The sequence below is a fragment of the Anser brachyrhynchus genome (genome assembly GCF_964034855.1).
Source record: "Anser brachyrhynchus genome assembly, chromosome: 3".
Classification (NCBI taxonomy): domain Eukaryota; kingdom Metazoa; phylum Chordata; class Aves; order Anseriformes; family Anatidae; genus Anser; species Anser brachyrhynchus.
Genome location: NC_137696.1, coordinates 107,314,703 through 107,340,015, shown reverse-complemented (window position 1 = coordinate 107,340,015; position 25,313 = coordinate 107,314,703). Strand labels below are relative to the sequence as shown.

The window sequence follows — 25,313 nt, the reverse complement described above, 5'->3', positions numbered from 1 at the left end:
ATTGGCTCTAATTAGCACACTCTTCAGCTATAAAAATTCTTTACCTTGAAGCTCAGTAACACTCAAAGACATGAAATTTCTTCCCACCTTCGAAAACAACAAAAAAAAAAAATAATTGCTTCCAATCTTGCATTTAAAACCAAAGGCTCAGTGATCAGTGTAGGAAAAGGGACAAATATATCAACAGGCATTGAGAATATTGATCTCTGGCTGGAAGAACCCTTAAAGAGGTAATTGCTCAAACCAAATTTTATTGTATACAATTAAAGAATGTCTACATATATCAACATCAAATGACAGTGTTGCACTTCAAGCAATATGTAAGAAAAATAGTGAAATTTAAAACAAACAAAAACAAGTTAAAAAAAAAAAACAACCCACTTCCTTAAACTCTTAAGGATTTCTTAGTTACCCATGTTACCCATTTGTCACCTCTTATGGTAGTGATGATTCTGATGTCATTTAAAAGTGATGATCCCAAATTAATGTCTTCACTTTGGGAAAGTGAATTGTGGAAGGTTAACTGTGTGATCAGGTGGAGGTCATGGTGCATTGATATTTTATCCTATTATATGTAGATAAAGTGTTTTCATCTCTTTGAAGGACTTGATAAATATATCTGTGCAGCAGAACTATATGGAATTCTGAAATATACATAGCTGTGACAACTGGCTACTTCTAATTATTATAAACCAAATTGATGCTTGAACCTGTAATTGAAACTGCTTAATCATTTCATTATCAACACTTGTTTTCAGTTGCTTATAAGTTTTTCTAAGGTGTAACATACAACTTTTAACAAGAAACACTTGTTAAAAATAAGACTGACAATAATGAAACTAAAACAGCCTAATTTAAAGCAAATCATAGAATCATTCTAGTTCTATATACTTGTTAAAACACCTTTAAAACATGATGGCAGCTTAATGTGCTAAATGAAGTGATTTTGTCCTGATACAACAGAGCTCATTACAAATGATCTGTTATAAGTAGTTAGCTTCCATGGATTGGCAATGTAGTAAGGATGCAGGTCATGGTTCCAGATGAAGATAGATGCAGAAGCTGTTCCTTTATTTGAGCTGCTCTATTGCCTTAGGGAAACATACAGTGGGTGAGGAGTCAGCAACACACCGGTATTTATAGTTCCAGCCGCTTTATCTGCATGGTATTAATTTGCCTTTTTTGGCATGATTCTGTCTTCTCCTTATTACCTGGCTTCTCTTTAACAGTTGCATTTGTCTAAACACTTTTTTTCAGTAAAAGTACAGAGTTAAAAGCAATGAAACTCTTTGTGGAAGAAGCAAAGTGGAAAATCTTAGTTGAGAATGAGGTATTTCGCTTAAGGTGTGAAGAACCTACACTGTTTCACCCTACACTTTTGCTTTTCTGTTAATTGCTCTTCCTAATGGTTTATAGCATATCCTGGATTGGATTGAGCCCCATGGGTTTGATCTGATGTCAGGCAGCTCATACTTACTGTATTAGGAAGGTAAGAGTAATATAAATTGGGAGATAAATGGTGCATAAGAGCATTTATAGTGTACAGTACCAAGGTAGGAAGGTAGCCATTGGCTGCCTGATGTTGGGCTTCTAGCCCAGGACTGCATCTACTCACACGGCCTTGTTTCGTCTCTTCAATCTAGAGACTGACTTGATTCATGCAAGAAGTTAGACTAGAAAATCTGTGTCTAGTGATGGACTCTTGACAAACTTCAAGAGCTATTTCTTCACATATGCACTGAGAACATGTATGTCAAATGCTTTTGAGGAAATTAAGTTTTTTATCTAGTGATGGGAGAAAAGTTCACCATGTAGCTATCGATATTAGGGTTGTAATCCGTTTTCAGCTGCGTGGTGGAGGTAGGAAGTTGCACAACTTTCTTTTAGACCTCTTGGGTACGGGTCTTGGATACAGAAACCTATTCTCATCAAATAACAAGTATTATTCATTTAACCTTATTATTATCTTCAGCAAACTTACTAGGGTTTTTGTGTATATACTTAGCTGCACTGCATGTACCCTCTGGCTCGAGTGTGCTGCTTCTCGTAGCTAGAAATAGAGATGAGGGCTGATGATTTCTACTATTCTTTCATGTATAGCACAAAACTGGTGAATCAGGTAAAAAGGGTGTGTTGATTGAGCCGTGATGACAGCTGCTGAGTTTGAAGCAGTTGGCATCAAAGCTCTGAGGCTTATGATTTTTGATGCACCTCCAAAAATGATGCGCAAAGTCACATATGAAGAACTTTAAGGTTTCAAGCTAAATTACTTGAAAGTGAGTGCATGTCAAGGCCTTTGGTTTTTTCCTTGCACATATGCAGAATGGCTTGTGCTACAATGACATAATCACTTTTCATTTTGCTTGACTGAATATAAAGAATGGATGGCAAATGAAGTGGGGATTTCAGGAAACTCTCTTACAGTTAAGCTAGTGTCTGGAGAAGCTGAATGGCATTCCTTTCTCTGACAAATTTGGACAGGATGTCAAAGGGCACTCAAAAGGAAAAGGAAAGCACCAGAGCTGATTAAAAGATTCCGTAAGCAAGCCTAGTTTTGTATCATACAGTTCAAGTAACTGACATTGCTATAGTGTTCATCTATGACACATAAAAGTTGCTTGATTGCTTGTTAATGGCAGGTTTTGCACTTCAAATGTGGGCCAGTTTCAGCTGAAGGAAACCATAATCAAAATCATTTAGGAAGTGTTGGAACAGATTAGGTACATGAACTTAAAATGTCTTTCTAGTGCTAATTCTGATTCATTTTTATGTTTTTAATCTTTTTTCTCCTGTTTTACAGTGTTATGTGGGAACCTATGGGAGATGGTAAAAAGATTATTTCTCTGGCCGATAATAACATATTATTGTGGGATTTGCAGGAAAGTTCAGCCAAGGCTGTGGTAAGAAATTTTTTTTAAACAAATGATGATATATTTGAAAGTAGTATAAAGAACAATATCCACCAGCCCTCAATTTGCTAATCTTTTAACTACTACCTCCCTAAAGACTCCTCAAGTATCTTGTTGTCTTTAACATGCTTGGGGGAAATGAATAGTAGATCAATTGTCTTGAATGTGAGTGTTTAAGAGTAGGCAACTGGGTGTTTTTATCTGTTGCTATTGGTTAAATAATTCCCTTTTCTGAGAATTGTCCTTACTTTCCTATTTATTCTAAAGAAAAGCAATGTTAGCTTGATAATTATGTATGGGGGGATATTTATGATTAATAAAGCCAGAAATTATCCAATTCACATGACAGTACATTAACCAATACTGGTTAATGTGTCACACCCCTGTATTTAATTTACGACCCTTGGATATAGGTGTTTGTATAAATTCCTTCATTTTCTGTGTTTTGAGTTCTCAGTATTAATTTAATTTAGCACAAATTTACCTATTTAGACAGTTTCACTTGTTAAAACCATTTTATCTGATACTCAGAAGTATAAGCAATAAGGTGCCATTGGCATGGATTTCTGTCTGATTTTGTTACTTCTTATAGATAACAAAAGCCTATTTGTGTAATGGCATAGATTATATATAGAAAACTTTGGATGTTTCTGCGTAGAGAAGCCACTGGATTTGCATTACTCTTACATTAGTCAGTATTTCTTTTTTAACACCTGCGTAATGGTCAGACTTCTTTGGAATGCCGCCTTTAAACCTGTTGAAAAATTACTTTTAGAGGACAATTCAGCTTTCGTGTTATAGTTTTTCATATAAGGCTGTCTCCTGTACATGGTCCTGGGTGCAGGTGGTGCTGCTTGAGCAGGGGTTTGTGCCAGATGACCTCCAGAGGTCCCTTTCAACCTCAACCATTCTGTGATTCATGTGATGTTTTCTGTTTCAAGGACAGATTTTGGAGACGTATGATTTGTGATACTCTTTTTCTTGGTACTCTCTTGCTGTCAGTGTTAACATTCTACTAAAGAAAGTTTAATTTTTGAAGCATCCTGCTCAAGCTCTTCATGTTCTCTGTTGCCTGACCATCAAAAAATAAACAGTGCAGTCTTCCCTTTATTTCCCTGAGTCCGTTGTCCTATGCAGTATCTTTTTTATTTCTATTAATAATCTGCAAATTGTACAAAGGCTTTCAGACTCAGGAGGAATGGTAAAACAGTAGAAAGTTTGAATACAGTATTGTATCACACGTTAACACATGAGTAATCTTTCACCTTGCACTGCTGTATTCTTAAAACATAGATACTTCAGAAAGATTTTTTGGAAGATGATACATCGTAGGCATCATAGATCTTAGTGATGGTAAGAGCTGTAGTTTCTAGATTGTTAACCTGAATGCTAAAGACAGACATTCTTAGTGGAAAGTAATAGGAAGAAGTTAGAAACTACAGAAAGGTGTACTGAAATCGTGTAAGGAGTTTTAAACAGTCTTGTATTGACAGTATGTTTTTCTGTTGATGTCAGTTAGGCTTTATGTAAGCAGTATATGTATTTAATCCTTTTTATCCAACTAGGTCTCATATTTCTGCTGAGAGTAGCAAGCTTTCTGTTAAATCTTGTATTTAATAGAATGTTCTATGATGTGTTAGTACCTAGGTGAAGGAGAAAAGTGATCCAACAAGATCCAGTGCTGTAATCTTCTTTTGTGAAATCCCTCTCAATGAAAGACTTGTAAATATGAACATCAGGTGCAAGGTGACCAAATGTCTGTCTGCTCAGGCACTTTTATGTTTTTTTAATCTGATTAAAATGCAGTTATTTTCCTTTTCCACCTCCTTCTCAGATATAAATCAATCAGCTTCAGTGCATTACTGGAAATACAACTAATTTGCAGCGTCTGCATCTTGGATTTTCCCCCATGTTCAGATGGAATTGGAGTACAATTTGGCTTATGTCAAAGACAAAACTGATTGTTTTCCTGCCTTCCTTTTACTAACTGTATGGAGATGCAGAGCTGTCTGTTCATGGCGTGCAAGCCTTGAACTGTGAAACATTTAATTCTTACAGTTTGTAGAATTGTGATCTAGTACCTTCTATTATCTTGATTAGCATGTATGACATGGGCTCATGGGTCTTGATTTTTTTTTTATTTTTAAATGCTGCTATATGTTTATCGAATAGTTTTTGATGCTAATTCTTTTCTGCAGTTAAAATATGGCATTTTCATATGGAAAAACACCCATTTCATGAGTCTTGTATGACTGATCATGAAACTAAAAGCATGTGCTTATTTGCTCATTTAAGACAGCCACAAATGTCTGCAGTGTATATTATCTTTATATAACTTTATATAATATATATATATTTATATAATATATTATGTATATTATACATGTCTGCAGTGTATTATCTGTCTGATGTTTCAACGCATTCGGATCTGAAACTGCTTTAGGTTATAAAGAAGCATAGCACTACTAATGCTTCTGCATATATTACACTGTATAAGCCTTTGTAAAAATTACCTTGAGATACAAGGTAAGTTCTGTCTAACTTTTTACCTTGTTTTATCCTAGGATTTTGCTAATGTATTTATTACACCTGAAACATTAGGCTGTTGTGCAGTTTTTTGTCCTCGGTGGAACTAATTTCACTTTAGTTTTGCATCTTTACATTTAGAGACATTGCTAGCTTTTTTTATTTTTTATTTTTTAAGCTTTCTAGTTCTGCAGCCTTGGAAGGGAAAGGACAATTAAAATTTACTTCTGGAAGATGGAGTCCACACCACAATTGTACACAGATTGCAACAGCCAATGATACCACTGTTCGAGGATGGGATACACGAAGCATGAGGTAATGAAAAATTGCAGTCCTGTTCTCAGAAAAAGACAGTCTACTTTGGAGATGGATTTTTCATTGCTCCTAACTTTTTTTTTTTAAGATTAGAAATGTGGCAAAGCTATCACTTATAAACGGAATGGTTGGGCTTACATAGCTGATGTATTCACAGTTTAGTAAAGGGTTTTCTCATTTTTTTCCCTGAGCTTCAATTCTAACTTGTATATTGAATTTTACTCAACTATGTACTAGTCCCAAGATGACTTGTTCAATACATAGGCATTACCTGAATGAAGCTGTTGTGTAATTCAGACTGAAAATCAGGATTTACCATCAGTCCTGACTATGCTATGAACTGTCTTCGTAGCATACTTTATAAAGGTAACTTTAATCTCTGAAGGTAATTCACAGGGTAAGTTCACTCTTCACTTCTCTGATTTTAACAAATAGTGTACTATGCTATATTGAAGACTCTAGCATACCGGTTACATGAAACTACTGAATCTATCAAAATCATAACCAAATTAATTAAGGCTTTGAGTCTACCTAATATGGTGTTCCCCCCCTGTGTAGTTGTGATTTTGATAAGCAAAGGAGTGATGTTGTGCACATCTGTTGCCATGACTACTAAACCCTGTGCAAGCTTTTTTAAGATACGCTTTATCCCCTTAGCACATAGTAATTTATCACTAAACCGAGAAGACTGATGTCTTGTAATAACTTCTGTTGCCTTAAAGGGGGATGACTTTAAATTTAGTTCTATGGTTCCTGCCAGCTCAGGGGTATAGCAATAAATCCCCATGTTTGCCAGCCTTATGTGTTTCTGCCTAACAGGTTTGTTTAATAAATAAAAGTTAAAAATACAAATACAATCATTAAAAGTCACTTGTTGTATGCCTGTTGTATTTGAAAGTTCTGTTCTTTGCCCTGTAAAGGATATATAAAAATCTAACTTGTGTATATGCTCATTTATGAAGACTTTTTAAAATGAAACATAGAAGAGAGGAAGGGTCAAAGGAGAAACCTTTTTTTTGTCATATAGCATGCAGACCCTAAGATAAAACCCTCTATTTCTAAGTAGATAATCTTAAATGTTGTGAAATCTGCTTCATGTTCTGCATCTCTGATCTTGTATTAACTAAATTCTCTGAGTAACTTGTGTGAAAGATAGTCCCGATATTAACAAGGTCTGCAATGAAGGGATAGTTTGATTAACAAAAGCAAACCCCACAATTCTGATTACTTTAATCAAAGCTCATATTAGGTTGTCCTTGAACAAATTTAAGAGAAGAGCTGTTTGCAATGTACTGGAAAAAATACATGCAAGAATGTCTCATCTCCATTTACACCGTAACATGTCTAGAATAATATCAATATTTGATAAGGACTTGCTGGGCTAGAGGTAGGTGTTTAAAGTCAGGGATATAAAAACCGTGGCAGTATAAGATGCAAAAACCAAAAAGGTCAGAAAATTTGCTATACCAGCAAAGAGGAAAAGAGCTTCTAAAGTAGTTAGAATAGCCACCTCTGTGAGAGTGCAGTTATGATAGCTGTAAGATAGAGTAAATGGTTTGGAATGTAGCAAAGAAGGAAGGGAAAAAACAAGAGGTTGGCAGGAAGACTGTTAGAGTAGACTAGGAAGCAATCATTAGTAAACTTAATCAGAGAAGTGTTTGTGAAGCAGACAGGTCAGACACTAGGCTGAATGGATTTTTAGAGAGAATTATAGAATTATATCAGGGAAATTCAGAGTCCAAGGATAGACTAAAAAAAAAAAGTATATGAGAAGGGGGCACAAACAGCTGGAGGAAATGTTTGTGTGGTCTGGTGTAATTCTACTTATCTATGGTATTAGTGGGAAGTTCAATATACATTGTATTGCTGAAGGTAAGATGATAGAGTGAAAGAGAATATTTGTATTTTGGAAGGAAAGAGATCGATCAAGTGGTCAGACTAATAGTTAAGTTAGGATAAAGGCTTTTGTGGTAAACATAACTGAATGTAGGGTAGACAGAGAACGGCATTTCTTTTTAAACCCTGACACATTGGATGAGTAGTGCAATCAAGAATGAAGTGAAAAGTGCAATAGTGAGGGGAAAAAGTGTTTTACTGTTCCAAGCATACTTGAAATTTTTAAAAAAGTTCCCATGAAGTTTCAAGAAATGAAAAGAAAATGTGAAATTCAGACCCTAGAATAGCTGGTAGGAAGACATACCTCAGTGATATCCTCAATCTCTCAACCTTCGAGAAGAGTTCTGAAGTTGAATATCTAGGTGATATCCTCTATCCCAAGTGATTGCAGTAGTTGTCAGGAAAGAGGTTAGTCTAGGCGTAATATACTTATCTCTTCGTATGAATCTCTTCGTATGAATTTGCTTGAGGGTAGGAAGGCTTTGCAGGGGGATCTGGATGGGCTGGGTTGATGGTCTGAGTCCAATCGCATGACATTCAACAAGGCTAAGAGCCAGATCCTACACTGGGGTCATAACCCCATGCAGCGTTATGGGCTTGGGGAAGAGTGGCTGGAAAGCTGCCTGACAGAAAAGGACCTGGGGGTGCTGGCTGACAGCCAGCTGAACATGAGCCAGAAGTGTAACCAGGTGGCCAAGAAGGCCAACAGCATCCTGGCCTGCATCAGAAATGGCATGGCCAGTAGGTCCGGGGAAGTGACTGTCCCCTTGTTTGCAGCATTGGTGAGGCCACACTTGGAGTACTGTGTTCAGATCTGGGCCCTTCACTACGAGAAGGACATTGATTTGCTTGAGAAGAAAAGTGCAAAGAAGAGCAACAAAGCTGGTGAAGGGACTAGAGAACAGAAATTAGGAAGAGTAGCTTAGGGAACTGGGGCTGTTTAGTCTGGAGAAGAGCAGGCTGAGGAGACAACTCATCACTCTGCAACTACCTGAAAGGAGGTGGCAGCGAGAAGGGTGTTGGTCTCTTTTCTCAGGTGACAAATGATAGGATGTGAGGAAACTGTCTCAGGTTGCACCAGTGGAGGTTTAGGTTAGAGATTATGAAGAATTTCTTAATGGAGAGAGGGTGGTCAAGTACTGGAATGGGCTGCCCAGTTAAGTGGTGGAGTCCCCATTCCTGGAGGTATTTAAGAGATGTGTGGATGAGACACTTAGGGACACAGTTTAGTGATGAGACATGGTAGCTAAGGTTGATGGTTAGACTTGGTGATCTAGAAGGTCTTCTCCAACCTACATGATTCTCCGATTCTGCTTTTTGTTTTGTATTAATAGTTAGATGCTAACAAGAGACTCCTCTGCTCTTGATGGGAGAACCTATATAAGGCCCAGGAAATACAAACTTTTGGTCAGTCCTCGTTTTCCAAAGGAAAACATTTTTCATTAAAAAAAAAAAAGGGGGCAAAACAAAGCAAACAAAACAAATCTCTCTGTACAAGTACTGTGAAGACTGTAGGAGACTCAAATCTAAGCAGAACCCTGGTAGATGGTGGTTTTGACATTGGTCATGGAAACAGGTACAGCCTTTTAACAAAGCCAGTGATCATAGAATCACAGAATATCCCGAGTCGGAAGGGACCCATAAGGATCATTGAGTCCAACTCCTGCCTCTACACAGGTCTACCCAAAAATTCAGACCATATGACTAAGAGCACAGTCCAAACGCTTCTTAGACTCCGACAGGCTTGGTGCCTCCCTGGGGATCCTGTTCTAGTGCATGACAACCCTCTCTGTGAAGAACCTCTTCCTGATGTCCAGCCTGTGATGCAGCAGCACAAACAAACAAAAGAGGCAAATTTAAGGGGGGAGGTAGTGAGGCAAAATGATGTAGCTTGAGTGCTTTGAATAAGGATGCTAGGTAGTTGTCAGTGCTGCAGTACTGTTTTCTGAAGTGGTTCACGTGAAGCACATAAACACAGCCAAGCAGTATGAAGGCCAAAGGTGAGTTAATGCTAAATGCCAGAGCTTAAGAAGGTGAATTCAGAATAATGCAGTAAAGATCTTTTGGTCATATCGCCTCCCTTGCATCTCAGCTTTTCTTACACAGAGAACATGTCATAAATACAGAACTGGTATAAATACTTAGAAAAGCTCTTATCTGAACATACTGTGGTTTAGTCACAGAATTTTCGTAAAGTTGCTAGAGAACTGTACTAGAATAATCTGGATCTTGTTTGCTTTTAGCTCCAGATGATCCTAATACAAACAAGTAAAGAGGAAAACTTCAAAGCAAGCTGAGAAATCTATACGAGTCACTGCAGTTAACAGCTGGGATTTCCCCCAAACTATGCACTAGCAATGGGAACTCAAGGTCTGCGGGTGTTAAGGGGATTATGCAAGTTTCCAGGGAAACAGATTCTTGTCAGTGGAGTGCAGTTAGCTTTTTATAGACCATTTAATTTTTTAAATGTGTTTTACAGACAGATATATTGCATAGAAAATGCACATGGACAGCTGGTACGAGACCTCGACTTTAATCCCAATAAACAGTACTACCTGGCTAGCTGTGGAGATGACTGCAAGGTGAAATTCTGGGACACAAGAAATGTCACTGAACCAGTGAAGACACTAGAGGAGCATTCCCACTGGTAGAACAAATTATCTGCATGCTGTGTTGTGGGTGGATGGCTTATGTAATTTATTCAGCTAATTATTTTACCGTTTAGGAACAATGCAACCTAACTATGTTTGTGCTATTGTGAATAATCATTTTTCTGCACAGAGGAAAGGTTTTAACATGTGAATGTTCCTCATGTGATTGTAAATTAAGAGTTTAGACAATGTTTTAGTGTAATTGGCAAGAAAGTGTTGTTAACGTTGGGGAGATAGGGTACACCTTTGAGAAGCACAACACAGAGCTTGGCTTGTAGGGACCAGCTGGGATACAGCTGTGCCTTCCCAACTTGAGCCTTATCTGCTGCACCTGATGTGCAGAGAAGCCCCTGAGCTGTTTTGGTTACAGCAGCTGCCATCTATCTATCTATCCTTCCAATGCAGAGTGGTAGATGTGCAATAATGCAGCCTCACTTTTTTATGCTCTTTGCATCCCTTAAGCCAGAGCAAGTGATTTAAAACAAACAACAACAACAAAACAAAACAGAAAACCTCTGAGGTAGTATTTAGAACTTCTATCTACTGCTCTGGCCTGTGGCTGGAGCAAAGAGAGAATCTTGTCTGACATTTGTTGACTTCTATGGTTAAGACAAGATGAACAATTCATATTTTATAAAAGTTCAGTTGGAGTAATTCTTGCAAAATAAATCTGGACCCTGAAGCTGCTTTGACGGGAATGAAGATGTGAATTAACAGAAACAGCATATATGTTTGTTTTTTTTTTTCTCCAAGAAGATTAAAAGGAAAATAATAAAACAAGAACCCTAAGACATTTAGTATTAAGTTGATATGTATAATGTTGAAGTTGAAGAAAAATATAATCCTTCTTTTGTTTTAGGGTCTATTTTAAATTTCACTGTTAGAATGTTTGAGATTTCTATTTAAAAGATCACTTCTAATCTGTATTTTGCTTTGGGGAGGTTTTTATTTTTAGAACTTAAATATTTTTCTGACTTATTAAACAATGAACTGGCAAGTACCTTCAAGGAATTATATCACTGAATGGTATCTTTTGGGTTTTGGATTTTTTTCTCAAAATGTATTTGTTGAATTTTAAAGATAAACATAGAAAATGAATGACATGGAAGCTTAAAAGCCAAATGAACAAGGCAAAAAGTAGTTTTTGGAATGAGGCATTTCACTTCTATGCATACTTACCTCACTCAAATCAAAGATCAATTTTTAATTCTGTTTTTAAAAACGAAGTCTTCTAAGCAATGTTGATACTCTCAACCTGTCAAGAATAGTATGTTGTTCTTTGTTTTTTTTAGGGTCTGGAATGTCAGATACAATCATTCTCATGATCAGCTGATCCTTACAGGAAGCAGTGATAGCAGAGTTATACTGTCTAATATGGTATCAATTTCTTCTGAACCATTTGGGCATATGGTAGATGATGATGAACTGAGTGATCAAGAGGACCAGCATCAAGAAGAGAAGTATGAAGTTTCCTGGGTTTTATGCAGATGTTTGTAGTTTGTCTTTTCATTGTAATGGTTAACATGCTATTCTTTGCTGACTAGGATTTTTGTATACAGGCCTTTCAGGTAAGTAGTTCCTACTTCGTTCTTCTTTTCTCAGCCTTGGGTGCAATCCATTCTTTAAACTGAATTGGCACAATCACGGTATTTTCACCGGTAGAAAGGGGGATGTTGTTACTAAGAACCAGTCCTAAAGTCAGTTGGATGAGTGAAAAAATCATCTTAAGGGAGCTCTGGATCAAGTAAAGCATATATAATAATCTGTGTTAAATGAGAGTTGAAAATCTGCCTTTTTTTTTTCTTGTGTATATGTTAGGAAACAAGTCTAGTGGTGATCTTCCATACAGTCAGAGAAATGGAAGTACAAATACATTAGTTCTTGTAAGTTTCATGCTTAATTAAAGAATCTTGACTGCTCTAGAAACCAGTATTTTATAGACCTCCATCAAGCAAAAGAAAAACTTGTTTTCAGTTCTGTTGGTAGAGAATAATGCATGCTATTGCAAACATTTGTAAACACTTTTCCACTTGGGTGTGTGGGGAGTCACATATTTTGCATGTGTATTTTGGAGAGTGGGGCTTTTTTTTGTGTAAAGAGTTAACTGAAATGCAAAAATCATATCAATCTTTTCATTGTGCAATATATGTTAGTTTTCCTCTTCTGTATGAATATATATGTGTATAGAGGGAGCTCTGTAGATCTAGCATGGAATGACGCTTTCTAATTTTACAACCAGCGCACATGGTGATCTTCAGCAGACTCTTACTTTGCAAAACAAGGGTAATGGTACTGAAACTCATGTAAAATATTTTGAGGCCAACTGGCTTTAGTCTGTATTCTTCTGTTCTTTGCAACTGTGCATATATATGTTCTCACTGCTTGCACTGAGCAATTGTTTTCAGTTGGCTGATTTATTTTAATATGTAAAAGTGTTTGCAATGAAATAGGCAGATTAACTCCTGAAGCATTTCTTTAAACGAGGAACGGTCAGATGGGATGAGGAATAAGGAAGTTGCAAAAGGATCCCTCAGTTACTCAGCTGTGTTCTTCAGGTGTTTCAGTTAAAGTTCGAAGTTTAGGTTATGTCTGTAGTTGCACTTTTAAGGTTGCTCTGGCACCTTTTGTTAATAAAGACATCATTTTGCTCCAACTAGTTTTGACATTTTGGCTTCATATAAAGAAAAACTGGAAACTTTATTAAATAAGCTATCTCATATATAGGAATGGATAATTTAATAAATGTTAAATGTCTCTAGAATCAGTTGGTAATATAAGTACCCTGAGAATAAAGGTATCAATTCAGGTGCATAGGAAGTTGCTCACATCAACAGTACATACTTAGTGTCTAGAATGTGACTATAGTACAGGACTACAAATATGTATCTTTTGGTGGCTTACCATTGGCTTGGGATTTAAATTCATTTTGTTCTGAATGGAATATAAATAGCATTAGTGGAAGCGAGAAAGGTTACAGAATCTTATGTGTATATGATGGATTTGCATTGATATAAAAAACACCGCATGTAAATAGTGTTCTTGACAGATGGCGTATAGTAGGTTATCCAGAGTTGTTCTGAATTTGTGTTGCTTGTAGGCATTGTTGTTTGCCTCATTAAAATACAGGTGTTGTTTCTAGAACAGGAATTTTTGAAACCAGTAATATGCAAAATACGACGAAGTACAGCATCTTTTCTATGAGATGGATGTAAACCACATCATAAATGACTTGTATAGTGATGATGCAGAGCCCTCACCTTTTCCCAGAGGCTGCAAGAGTACCATCAATAATGACTAAATAATTCTTCATTTATAAAGAATTTTAAATATGTGCTTTTCAGCTGCTAGCCTGTTCTCTATAAAACCTGTGAAAGCACAATAGCCTTTGTAACATTCACTTGGTACTGTAAGAGTTTTGTCTTTCTGCTTTCTCTCCTTGTTATGAGTTGAGCTGGGAGGATGTTTGCAAGGTACTCACCAGCCTTGAACTGTTGCCAGATGAATGTCTGTTTAGCTCTGAGTGCAGTAATGAAACAGGGCATAACAGCTGTTGGGAATACTTCTTGTTAGTCAATGACTACTGCCAAATATTTAGGCTTTAGTACCTTTTTCCCACCTGGAGACCTTTTTGAAGAGCCTATTGTACCATTCTATGGGTACAGAGTCTTCTGTAAAACAGGTTTGGGTTGTGCTTGGAGGTTTTGGGGAGTAGGAAGGTGTTTCTTTCAAGAAGTTGTTATATCCTTACCAGGTTCATTTTTACCCTGTTAGGAGAACATCTATTCATTCTATTCCTATTAAATAGCACGGAAATCTTAAATATATATATACACATATATACATACATACATATATATATATATTCTCAAGTGTATCATGAAATACACCAGGAAGAGGAAGCATCTGTACAACTAGTATCTCCAGTCGGTCAACTTGAGACTGAGCAACCAACTTTCCACTTGACATTTCAACCTTCTTTTAAGCGAATGAAGGGAGAAGGCTGTTTCTTCATAGGCTATTTTTTGCATTGTGACTAAAATAACTTGTAATATACTCCTTGGGTTAAATATAAAAATGTACAAATGAAGAGTATATACCAGTTGTATCTTCAAAGGTGTTTTTTTCTTAGCAAAAATCCATGCATTTTAAATATACTGATTTGTAATACAATTCTAAACAGCTAAGACTTCTGAGTTCTTAAAAACTCAAGTTAATTTTTAACATATTAAGATATTTTGGAGTAAACTTTCTATGCGTTAATGTATTTCTTGGCTGGAGACAAAAGCAAGTAACAGTTTAACCTTGCATTGTGCAACCCCGTAGAATTACACGAGTGTACCACTCATTTATTTTTCCTAGCTTTTCTGTAGTAAATGCCTACTTTTTAAGGATCAAAACTTAAAAATATATTTCTCTTTTTAAGAGAGGAACATAAGTTTACTGAGGAATGAATAGGCAGCGCACACAAAGTTGCTGTTATCTATTCTTATCAAGGAATTGCTCTTTGAGGTTTCTCCTTTGGGTGCTTGTCCATGTATGTGTCACCACCTTGAGAATGTATGTGTTCCCATCTTGGAGACCAGAGCACACTTACAGATGCAGTAAAACTAGGACATTGCATGAGGTTCTGTCACTGATCACAATCGAGTGACCTTGATTTCCTCTCAGCTGCTGATTCTGATCAGAGCAATTAGTTTGTGGTCTCCTTCCTTTTTTTTCTGCTGCTACTGTTGCTGCTTCTCTCATCAGTCATAAAAACGGAAGAACATCCTCACTGCATCATATCAAAGGTCTCCCTAGCCTGTATCATGTCTCTAATCGTGGCCAAGAGGAAACACAAAAACAGGAAAAGGAGATGATACTTCCCCTGGGTATGCTTCCAGCCCCTGTCTGTTTGCAGCTTAGGGACCTTTGCTGCCTTCTGAATCATCTTTGGAGTCTTCTGATTCTTCTCTTTAGAATTGTCTTTTGCCATCAGACGTATTCTTGAGTTTTCTCTCCTCCCACTGACTTTTTGATTGTTCCAAAACATGCTAGCTGTGCATACACTGCCTTTTGTATCTAGGATGAATGTGCCAACAGTGTTTTGTCCTTGCACTGAATCAGGCAAAGCTTCAGCACTCTGCCAAAAACAGGTACTCTTAAAAAGAGAACCAAGGTTTCCAGAGGGAGGAGGAATAGACATGTGGCTAGAGGAGTGCTATGGTGTATTCTGGTCAATTTCATGATCTGGATAATTTAATGCAATTTTCAAATATGGCAAAAAGCTAGCATAGGAAGAAAGAATGAAATACTGTACTTCTGGCTTCAGAAGGCTGTGTTTTGTGTAAGAAAATAAGGCTTACAATAGAATGAATGGCTAATTAATATACATAGAAATTGCATTCCAGTATAAAAAGCCTTGAATTCTGTCTTCCTTAACAGGGTAAAAAATGAGCTAGTGTGTTGTCTGAGCTTACCAGAAACACTCTTACAGTTGCAAAGTTCTTCCCTGCAGTTAAAGGGAAAAGGGCATCTGCTGGGCTTGTTTTAGAGTCCAATGATGTGCATTTAGTCTTCAGGATTCATTTGGAGGCTGCAGTACGTGTTGCCGCTCTGTTGAATCACATCTGTTTCACAGAAATTTTATATTAAAGAGGATTTAACTTTGACTGTGATAAGGAATTAATGATTTTTGGTGACTCTGAAAAACATATTTTATTAAACACTGTGGTGACAAAACAATCTCTAGCACTGCAAACTTAAGTGGTTGTTAGCATGAGCAGTAATTGGAAATAACAGCTCTCTACATGAAAACAATTATCCAAAGCTTAACAGGCTTCTCTCTCAAGTCAGTAACACAATTAACCTCAATGTTATCTAGTAAAATGAAAGCTCTTCTCCTTTTGTAGGAGAAGCTGGTAGGGGTCGTGCAATACGAATAAGACTACAAAGAGAAAGCAGTCCAGTTTCAGCTCTGTCTAGCATAGGTCTTAAATCTATGCAGGATGTAGGTAGAGATTACACATTTCTTAGTACGAATACTTGATGGCATAAGTGTTTGGTGCCTTGTCAATTGACGCAGTGCAAGAACACACGCAAACACACATATATATGTGTATATATATATATATGTATAAAAGAAAATGGTACTTAGATCTGCCCAGAGGAAAAAAAAAAATATCTTTACTACAGGAAAACCTGAAACTCAAGGAATTTTTTAAGGGGCAGGGAGATTTTTTGGACAAGGAAGAAAATTAGTATACCAAGCTTGCCAGGTGTAACAAGTGATTACCAAGGACACTCATCAAATAAAGTTCTAGTCAGACTTCTCTATCTAGGAATCAATAGGCCAAGCCACCTACACCTTCAGTACACTTATCTAGCTATAGCATGACTGCATTTTCACACCTATAACCAGCAAGTTTTATGTAAAAACAGAAATCTCTGTTTTGACAACAACCTGAGTTATACATATTAAAGTAGTATGGAGGAAAGTTTACTTTATATTCTCCCCTGTACAGGTAATCTTCCTGTTTCTGAACTTCTCTAACTGGGAAGAAATTGAACGACCCATCCTGTTCCAAAATATGCCAAAGATCCGCTCTTTTTATCCTGATAACCAGTCCAATTTGAATGCCCTCCTCTTCTGTCTCTGGTGTTATGCATATAGACCAAGAAGGCAAATAACCTGTGAATTTTCATTAAGAGTCGGTACTTAAAGAATAGAAGGTTTCTGAGATGAGAATAAATCACATGACAGAATAGTATTAGTATTTTTAATTATTGCTACATAAAATAGAATATTAGAAAAAATACACTCAGTTCTATTGTGTTACACTCTGAAATTGCTGTACATTAAGGAGAAATAAAATTGTAGCAACTGGTTAAAAACAAAGGTAATTAAAATACCTGATTAGAAAACTAATGTGCTAAGATAAGTTGTTTTGTATGCGTTTCACTGGTATTTCCTGTGGCCAATATATTTTTTCAGATTTTTATCAGGTTCTTGTTTATAAATATATTTTAAAAAGTACTTGTTACTGTGGTTAAATAAATGTCAATGTCATAGCTGCTAAGCATATATATTGCATTCACCAAATTGTATTTAATATTCAGGAGATTAGTAAAGTCTGAGCTGATTCCTTAATAGATTTTTTAAAAATTATAAAAACTGTGTAAAAAAAAAAAATCATAAAAAGTAAATAATTTTAGCCCTGGGGCTCAAATAACTTTTAAGTCTCCTACATTTATGCAGAGTCGGAAATTGTATATTCAGCCTAGTCTTGGACTACCAAAAAAGTGCTCACATAGCCACAATGCAGATGATTCTGTGGTGTTTTCTTGGGTGTCTCTGAGTGTGGGGTAAAGTGATCGATCTCTAAGGGGGGGGGGGGGGGGGTGGAAACAAACACAAGCCTTGTTTTCCTTCTGGTTTTGGATAATCTTTCAGATACACAAAATATTCTGTTCTTTATTCCCCTTTACAGAATCCTTTTGGGTTAATTACCGATTGCATAGTTTAAGAGCTTTATTTTTTTCATTCATAGTGTTTGTAAAGGATGTCCGTGGACAGTTTTTCAGATCTTTTGCATTGTTCCTGAGATACATGTCATTCTGAGATTTTTTTTTTCCATCTATGTGTCTTCTGTAGTATCTAGCTCTTTTACCCCAATGGATCACTTTCATAAGGATTTTCTCAGATTATCAATCAGATATTCCGGGTTTCAAGATTATGCCAATCTTATGCACAAGTAGTCTATAAAAATGTTGTTATAGAGCTAACCTATTTAAAAATAATGACAACAAGAATACACTGAAAAACAAACTCATGTGACCTGAAGAATCACGTGAAAATTTCTTTTCGTGGAAGAAAAGAAATTTTCTTCTTGAGTATGGAAGTATATAAACAACAATAAGATAGTTAAAAATTGTAGTTATAAATGGAAATACCAAGCAGTAGTTCATCTAGTACTAGGGTTTTCTTTTTTGAGCACTCATTATTCCCCTTTGAATTCTGTAAATTAAATTAGATGAACTGTATTATTTAAATGAAACACTGAAACAACTTGGAGCATACAGAGAATAGTGTAAGTTAGAGGCTTATTTGTCCTTGTTTATCCAACCTTTGGTTAACTGCGACTCCTGGTTAACTGAAAGTCGGTCATGTCCCCTGACAGCAATGTGCACCATGCATTACTCCCCTGCTTTTCCAGAGAGACATTTGAAACCTTCAGAATAATGGAGTTCTGGATAAGTGGGTGAGCACTGCATGAAGCACATTGCTGTCTGGGGACATGACCAACTTTCACTTAACCAGGCATGTCAGTTAACAGGAAGTTAGAAAAACATGTTGCAGGAGATGAAGTGTCTGTATATGCATGTTTATTAGCTCTCTGCTGTTAGATGGTTTGTAGCAAAGTGCGTATTCGGGAGAACTGCAAAACAGTTCTGCTCTCTGCAATTAACCAGAGGCTGTATGTTGTTTGTGCTATGACCCTTTTTGTTAGTTGGCCTTAAACATAACATAAGTAAATGATAATAGTCCTTGAAACTAAATATCTGAAGCTATCAGACTGCTTTTGGTTTATTCATTAAATTCAATTGAATTTTAATCGTGATGTGAGATTCACAGCTGTTTAGGCTGGCTAGGTGGGCCAGTGATATCCTGCAAGCAATTCAGGTGTAATGCTGTGTGCGCTTTGTGATTGTAGGAACGCGCGCTTTCAGAGAGAAGCAGTAAAGGGCAAAGACTGCCAATAACAACATTTCATTTCTGTAGCAGCGGTATCTGTTTAAATGATTGAGTGATGTTCACGAGGCTCTCTGTCTTCTGCTTTTTGTTGGGAGGACTGCAGCCGTAACAGAGGTCTGTTTTGAATCATAGAATATCACAAATTTCTTTACTGTGAGGGTGACAGAGCACTGGAACAGGTTGCCCAGAGAGGTTTTGGAGTCTCCTTCTCTGGAGATCTCAAAACCTGCCTGGATGCCATCCTGTGCAATGTGCTCTCGGTGATCCTGCTCGGCGGGGGGGTTTGGACTAGGTGATCTCCAGAGGTCCTTTCCAACCTCAGCCATTCTGTGATTCTGTTGGCCCATCAAGGAACATCAAGCCCAACTCCTGGGTCCCCAAAGGACCATCCAAAAAATCAGACCATGTGTCTGAGGGTGTTGTCCAAATGCTTCTTGAACTCCAGCAGATTCGGTGCTGTGACCACTGCCCTGGGGAGCCTGTCCCAGTGACCACCCTCTCAGAGAGTGAAGAACCTTTCCCTAACACCCAGCCTGACCCTCCCCTGTCCCAGCTCCATGCCGTTCCCTCAAGTCCTGTTGCTGTCCCCAGGGAGCAGAGCTCAGCGCCTGCCCCTCCGCTCCCCTCGTGAGGGAGCTGCAGGCCGCCATGAGGCCTCCCGTCAGCCTCCGCTTCGCTGGGTTGAACAATCCAAGTGCCTTCATTTGCTTCTCTTGTGTTTTCCCCTCCAGACCCTTCACCATCTTTGTTGCCCTCCTTTTGACACTCTGTAACAGTTTTATATCTTTCTTATACTGTGGTGCCCAAAATTGTACACAGTTACTCGTGAGGCCGCACCAGGCAGAGCAGAGTGAGACCATCCCTTCCCTTGATCGGCTGGCAGTGCCATGCCTGATGCACCCCAGGGTACAGTTGGCCCTCCTGGCCTCGAAGGCACACTGCTGGCTCATGTTCAGCTTACTGTTGACCAAACCCCCCCAAATCCCTTTCTGCAGGGCTGAACCTTGCATCTCCTACCTTTTTGGGGCAGGCAGGGGGATGCTTCTAAAAGGCTGGCTGATTCCTGCTAGGCAGACATGGGTAATCCTCTATGGGGGTAGTGTGACATTTTACATGGGCAAATAGTGATAGGATGAGGGGGAGCAGTTTTAAATTAAAAGAGGGGAGATTTAGATTAGATGTTGGGAGGAAATTTTTTACCCTGAGGGTGGTGAGGCACTGAAACAGGTTGCCCAGAGATGCTGAGGATGCCCCATCCCTGGAAGTGTTCAAGGCCAGGCTGGATGGGGCTCTGGGCAACCTGGTCTAGTGGGTGGCATCCCCACCCATGGCAGGGGGTTGGAACTAGAGCATCTTTAAGGTGGAACTAGGTGTTCTTTAGCTGTTCTATGATTCTCTGAAGAGAGCTCTAAGGTCATCCTATGCAAACTCACCCTGCAGCTACAGAATAACGTACTGCAGTGTTGCTCTTAAAGGAGGGATTGGCTCTGTGAGTTGGGGGCAAAGAAAGGCTGTTTTCCCCTATCAGAGCACAATCAGTGACTCTTGGAGGTGGTTTGGAATTTAAAGACTAGCCTGAATCTGCTTTTAAATACTTGTAATGCAAAAGAGAATCAGTCTTTGTCTCGTGATGACGTAGGTGACCAAGAACTTGAGAGAACTTGAGAGGTGAAGTATATAGTAATAAATGAGAATCTAGGTTTTATTGTAGATTTGATGTTGGTATAACGCAAGGAATGGGAGAGAAAAATGGAAGTGTTTGGAAGCATGCCTCTCTCCCCTTTCCCCTAGCCTCTATCTCCTTTCCCCTATTCTGGATGGGTCCAGGAGTGCAGCACAGGAGAAACTGCATTGTTAATGACTGAAACTTCTTACCTGCTTGCACCCACGTAATGAGTGGGTATAAATCATATAAATTCAGTTAACAGAATTCAGTTAACAATAAAGAGGGTGGACCACGGTGAGAGAAAATTTGTTGATAAAATACATGTTTAAATGCCTGTAGTATAATGAGAGGGAGAGGAAGAGAGAAATGCTCAGTGGAGATGCTAAGAGGGAACCACACTGAGGTTGAGAATTAAGGATGCTTTAGTCCCTACAAATGGGATCTTTATACTGGCTTGACTGCTGTGTTATCTGAAACGTAAGTACACACAGATACCAGGTGCAGAATGATACTTCTTCAGACCACACTATTGCATTCATAGACCTTAAATACGAGCTTGCGCTCTAGGTGTTAGTGACACTTTAAAATGAAGTCTGTTCGTGGATCCTTACTTTTTGTTTTTCTTTTCTTTTTTAATTTTAGGATTAAAGAGCCCCTTCAGGACAGTGTAATAGCTACCTATGAAGAACATGAAGATAGTGTATATGCAGTTGAATGGTCCTCAGCAGACCCATGGCTATTTGCCTCTTTAAGTTATGATGGGAGACTTGTTATTAACAGGGTTCCAAGAGCTCTTAAATATCACATACTGTTATAATTTGTTTGGATTATGATGGAGTTGTTATTTTGATGTACACAACTGGTAGGTATTTAATTATTTTTTTCAGGATCTACTTTGATTTTTATTAAACGTAAATATTGTTAAGTAAATCTGTACTAATGTAGACACTTTTGTCTTTTGTATTTACCTTGGAAAAATATGATGCATACATTAGAAAAGCCTGTGCTAGCTAGTGGTCTCTTTTTGTTTGTTTTATAATCATTGAGATTGGGAATTGCAAAGTTCCTGGAGATATCGGGTCCTTTCCATACTACTGCTTTATTACTTCAGCTTTATGCAGATGCAGTACACTACAGAGGAGTTATACCTATATAAGACTGGGACAATGTAGGGTGCATGTACTAGAAGTGATCTACTTCTCTCCAAGAATAGTATCATATCTTTCTGATATAAGCAGACTTCTGTTCTTAGCAAGGACTACATTCTGCCAACTATTCTGTCTCCTTATTCAGTTATTGTAAAACACAGTTGGGAATGATCTGAAAGGTTTTCTTAATTCAATTTAGTATTTTAAAAGTTTTACTCTTGTTCTGCATATCCTAGGAAGAAATATTAATCATGACAGTGAAACCATCAAAGTATGTTTTTCATACCTTATAGTAGGTATCTTTCTTGCCTTTATAGTAGTATCAACAAAGTACCATCTTGTTATTTGCAGATAAAATGCACTTTTGTGCCACATATTGCTATTAGAAATAACATCCATCTTTACCAAAACCTCTTATATTCTCATGTAGTGTGTTTTATACCATGTTCATAGAACTTAGTTTTTTTGTAGTATATATTGAGGGACTCTGGAGCTACACCATTGTTAACCTGGAAAATCTCCTTAATATTTGTAAGTAATCTCTCTCTCTTATCCTTTTGGCTATGTGCCATTCTCTAGTATAATGTAGCAGGCTTTCAAGTAAGCACAAAACATCCTTTGCTATATCTTATTCTTTACAATACGTGACCTAGGCATTGTGACTATCTTGTCACAAATGCTGAGAACAGACAGATGCTGCCCTGCAGAAGAATACCCAAAAAACTTGAAATATAGATGGAAGGTGTGATTAAAATATTCCTGAACATACTGACACCTCCCCACAGCCCCAGCTTGCTGTTACGATGAAAATTCTGCCTCCTTTTCTTTCTGTACTTAAACTAAACACAACAGTAATTATTCTGTTGTCTTTCCATCACTATTATTTCCTATTGTCTTGAGAACTTGGGTATGTGAAATGGTGTTGGTTGTGGTGGCATTGTGGAAGACCACTCTGAAGAAGAAATGCAAGGACATGGGATGGAAAGATCAATACCAGCCTCTTCCTGTGCTTTCTGCAGTTGCTATAGTTACTGTTGAGGGACAGCCTGCTACTCACCTCTGCTTGTCCTTATCCGCTGTCTGGATCGAAATATGTCCAAATGTGATTTGTTGTGTATGCACAGCTGCTGCTATGAGAACACGCTTTGAGAGCATCACTGACTGCTGTAGACCAAAATGTCCAGAAAAGATAAAAGGTGAATTCTATTCCTGGCTTGTTAAAAAAGCTTGTTTGGAAGAATTCATAAGAGGGAATTAATTTAATTAAATCATCTGTATTATTGTTTGTGTTTGTGTTAAAATGATGCCTGTCTGCTCCAGAGTGAGTGCTTCATTGGAAATTCTGATGGTCTGCTTTTCTGTGTTAAGATTTTAAACTTGTGCTATTTGGAATTGTCTCAATCTGTAATTAGGCGTGAGTTATTCACATGTATACTGTAAGAAAAAATTATATTTCCAAATCAATAGTGCTTCAGTTGTCTGAATATCAAAATCCTTGGTTGGGCTGCAGCTTTTTGTGGACTTCTCTTGTGTTTTTTTTTTCCCCTCAAAAAAAGCCCTGCGGTATTTCTTTAGTATGCAGCAGAACTCTTAAAACTTTATTCACATTAGGAATAAAGGTCTAATGAAATTTTATTGTCTCTTAATATATGTGGCTTGTAGTATGAAGGTGAGAGGAAATTACGTAACCATATGTAGGATTTGGTTTGATCTTAACATGTAATAAAATGTGGGACAGATTTCAGACTAATTTTGATGTAGCTGCATTTCCTTTTAATATTGTGAGCTTACAAGAGCTCAAAAGCTCTAGCTGCAAACAAATAATAACAAAAAATACTCTTTCTTTTGGTTTAGTTCGGTCAAATGCGTATAGTATCGCTAACAGGGAATAAAAGGGTGGTGAACACTGGGAAGGGAAGGAGTAGCAGATCAAATTCGAATGAAATGAGTTACAGTAGAATCAAGAGAGCAGGAAGGGTCAAGTATTAATCATTTTCAGCAATCTCTAAAGCTGGATCTGAGTTACATGCACAGCCCTCACAGCAACACGAAAATGACCTTCAGAAAGGGAAGGCTTTTGACAAGGTCCCATCTCAGGCTGTTAGAGAAAGCAAGCTGCTGTAAGATGAGAGGAAAGGTCCTCAGAGGGTTAAATAACTGGTTAAAAGATAGGAAATAGAATACAGGAATAAATCATCACATTTCATAACTAGAAGAAATTACCGGTGAAGTCTGGGATCTCTACCTAGGCCTGTGCTTTGCAGTATATTCGTGACCTTTGTGGAAAAAGGGCTGCACAGAGATAAGGCAAAGCTTCCAGGTGATATTCAGTGTAGTAAAGATGACTGACTGAAGAATTATGGAGGGGCTTTACATCATGGAGTATCTGGATGATAAAATGAAATTCTGTGCAGAAAATGGGAAGTAATGGATATGGAAGAAAACTGATTTTACATGTATGCATTGGTGGTGCCCAGTTACTGCTGTTACAGCTTGGAAATGAGATTTTTGGGTTATAATAGATCTTTAAAAACATCACCATGATGTAGGAAAAAATTTAACCGAAGTCTTGAGAATTACTAGAAAGCAAGTAAAGAGGAAAATAAGGTGTTGTTAATCCATTATGTAATATATATTCAAAAATCAGTGGTTCACATGCATCTTGAATGCTGTGTGTAGTTCTGGTTTCTTCCATCTCAAAAGTGATATAGTGAAACAGGGAAAGGTTTCACAGAAGGATGACAGGAATGATGAATAGCATGCAACACCTGTATGAGGATAACTAAATAGACTGAAAGGCAGATGGTTGAGAGGGAATTATAAAAGTCCATAAAATCAGAAGTGGCAGAGGAGAGAGAATGAATAGGGAATGATTGTTCTGTCTTTTCTGATACCAGAACTAGAGATTATTAAATGGAATCTGCAGGTGGTGGCTCAAGGTATACAAAATGAGGTGGTCTTCACAGGCGTGCAGTTGAGCTCTGGCACTTCTTTTTAACACAGCCCCCTATCCCCACTCCTTTCCAGGAAAAAAAAAAAATCTCATTAATGTTACAGTTCATGTGACTTGAAAGTAGCTGGACCAGTTGAAAGATGAATCCATTAAAGTCTTTTAAAAGGATTTTCTGAGCTGGAGGTCTTACCTTTATTTTTGAACCACGAATTGCTGGACACTACAAAGAACACTGGAAAAGAATCTCTATGTGCTTGCTTGGGCTTTACTTGTTTCCCTAAATGTGCTATTTGCCAATAAATAAAGAAATTTTTAAAAAATAGTATATTCTCTGGGTCTGATACAACTTTTGTGTATTTCTCTCACAATTGTTTGCTTTGGTTATAAGCTGTGTTTTAGGACATTCTAGAAAACCTTCACATCTCAGCTGAAATTTGAAATTCATACAGAATCCTAGTATTATTTCTGGAAATTTTCTACTTTGTGAAACACTTCTTGGCAGTGAGACTGTGGAG

At 37.6% G+C, this 25,313-nt stretch overlaps 1 protein-coding gene across 2 annotated transcripts in view; it reads left to right on the top strand.

Annotated features, from left to right (window-relative positions):
* EIPR1 (EARP complex and GARP complex interacting protein 1) overlaps window positions 1-23,595 on the top strand; it is a 72,055-nt gene extending 48,460 nt beyond the window's left edge. Inside the window, exons 5-10 of one of the 2 annotated variants that reach the window (XM_080587769.1) lie at window positions 2,801-2,900; window positions 5,614-5,750; window positions 10,126-10,293; window positions 11,590-11,757; window positions 11,842-11,865; window positions 21,340-23,595. In XM_080587769.1, coding sequence (XP_080443895.1) covers window positions 2,801-2,900; window positions 5,614-5,750; window positions 10,126-10,293; window positions 11,590-11,757; window positions 11,842-11,865; window positions 21,340-21,514 — 772 coding nt within the window. In that variant the 3' untranslated portion in view covers window positions 21,515-23,595. The remainder of the gene's footprint in view (window positions 1-2,800; window positions 2,901-5,613; window positions 5,751-10,125; window positions 10,294-11,589; window positions 11,758-11,841; window positions 11,866-21,339) is intronic. The other variant, XM_080587770.1, reaches the window with a different exon arrangement.
* Window positions 23,596-25,313: the final 1,718 nt, after the last annotated feature.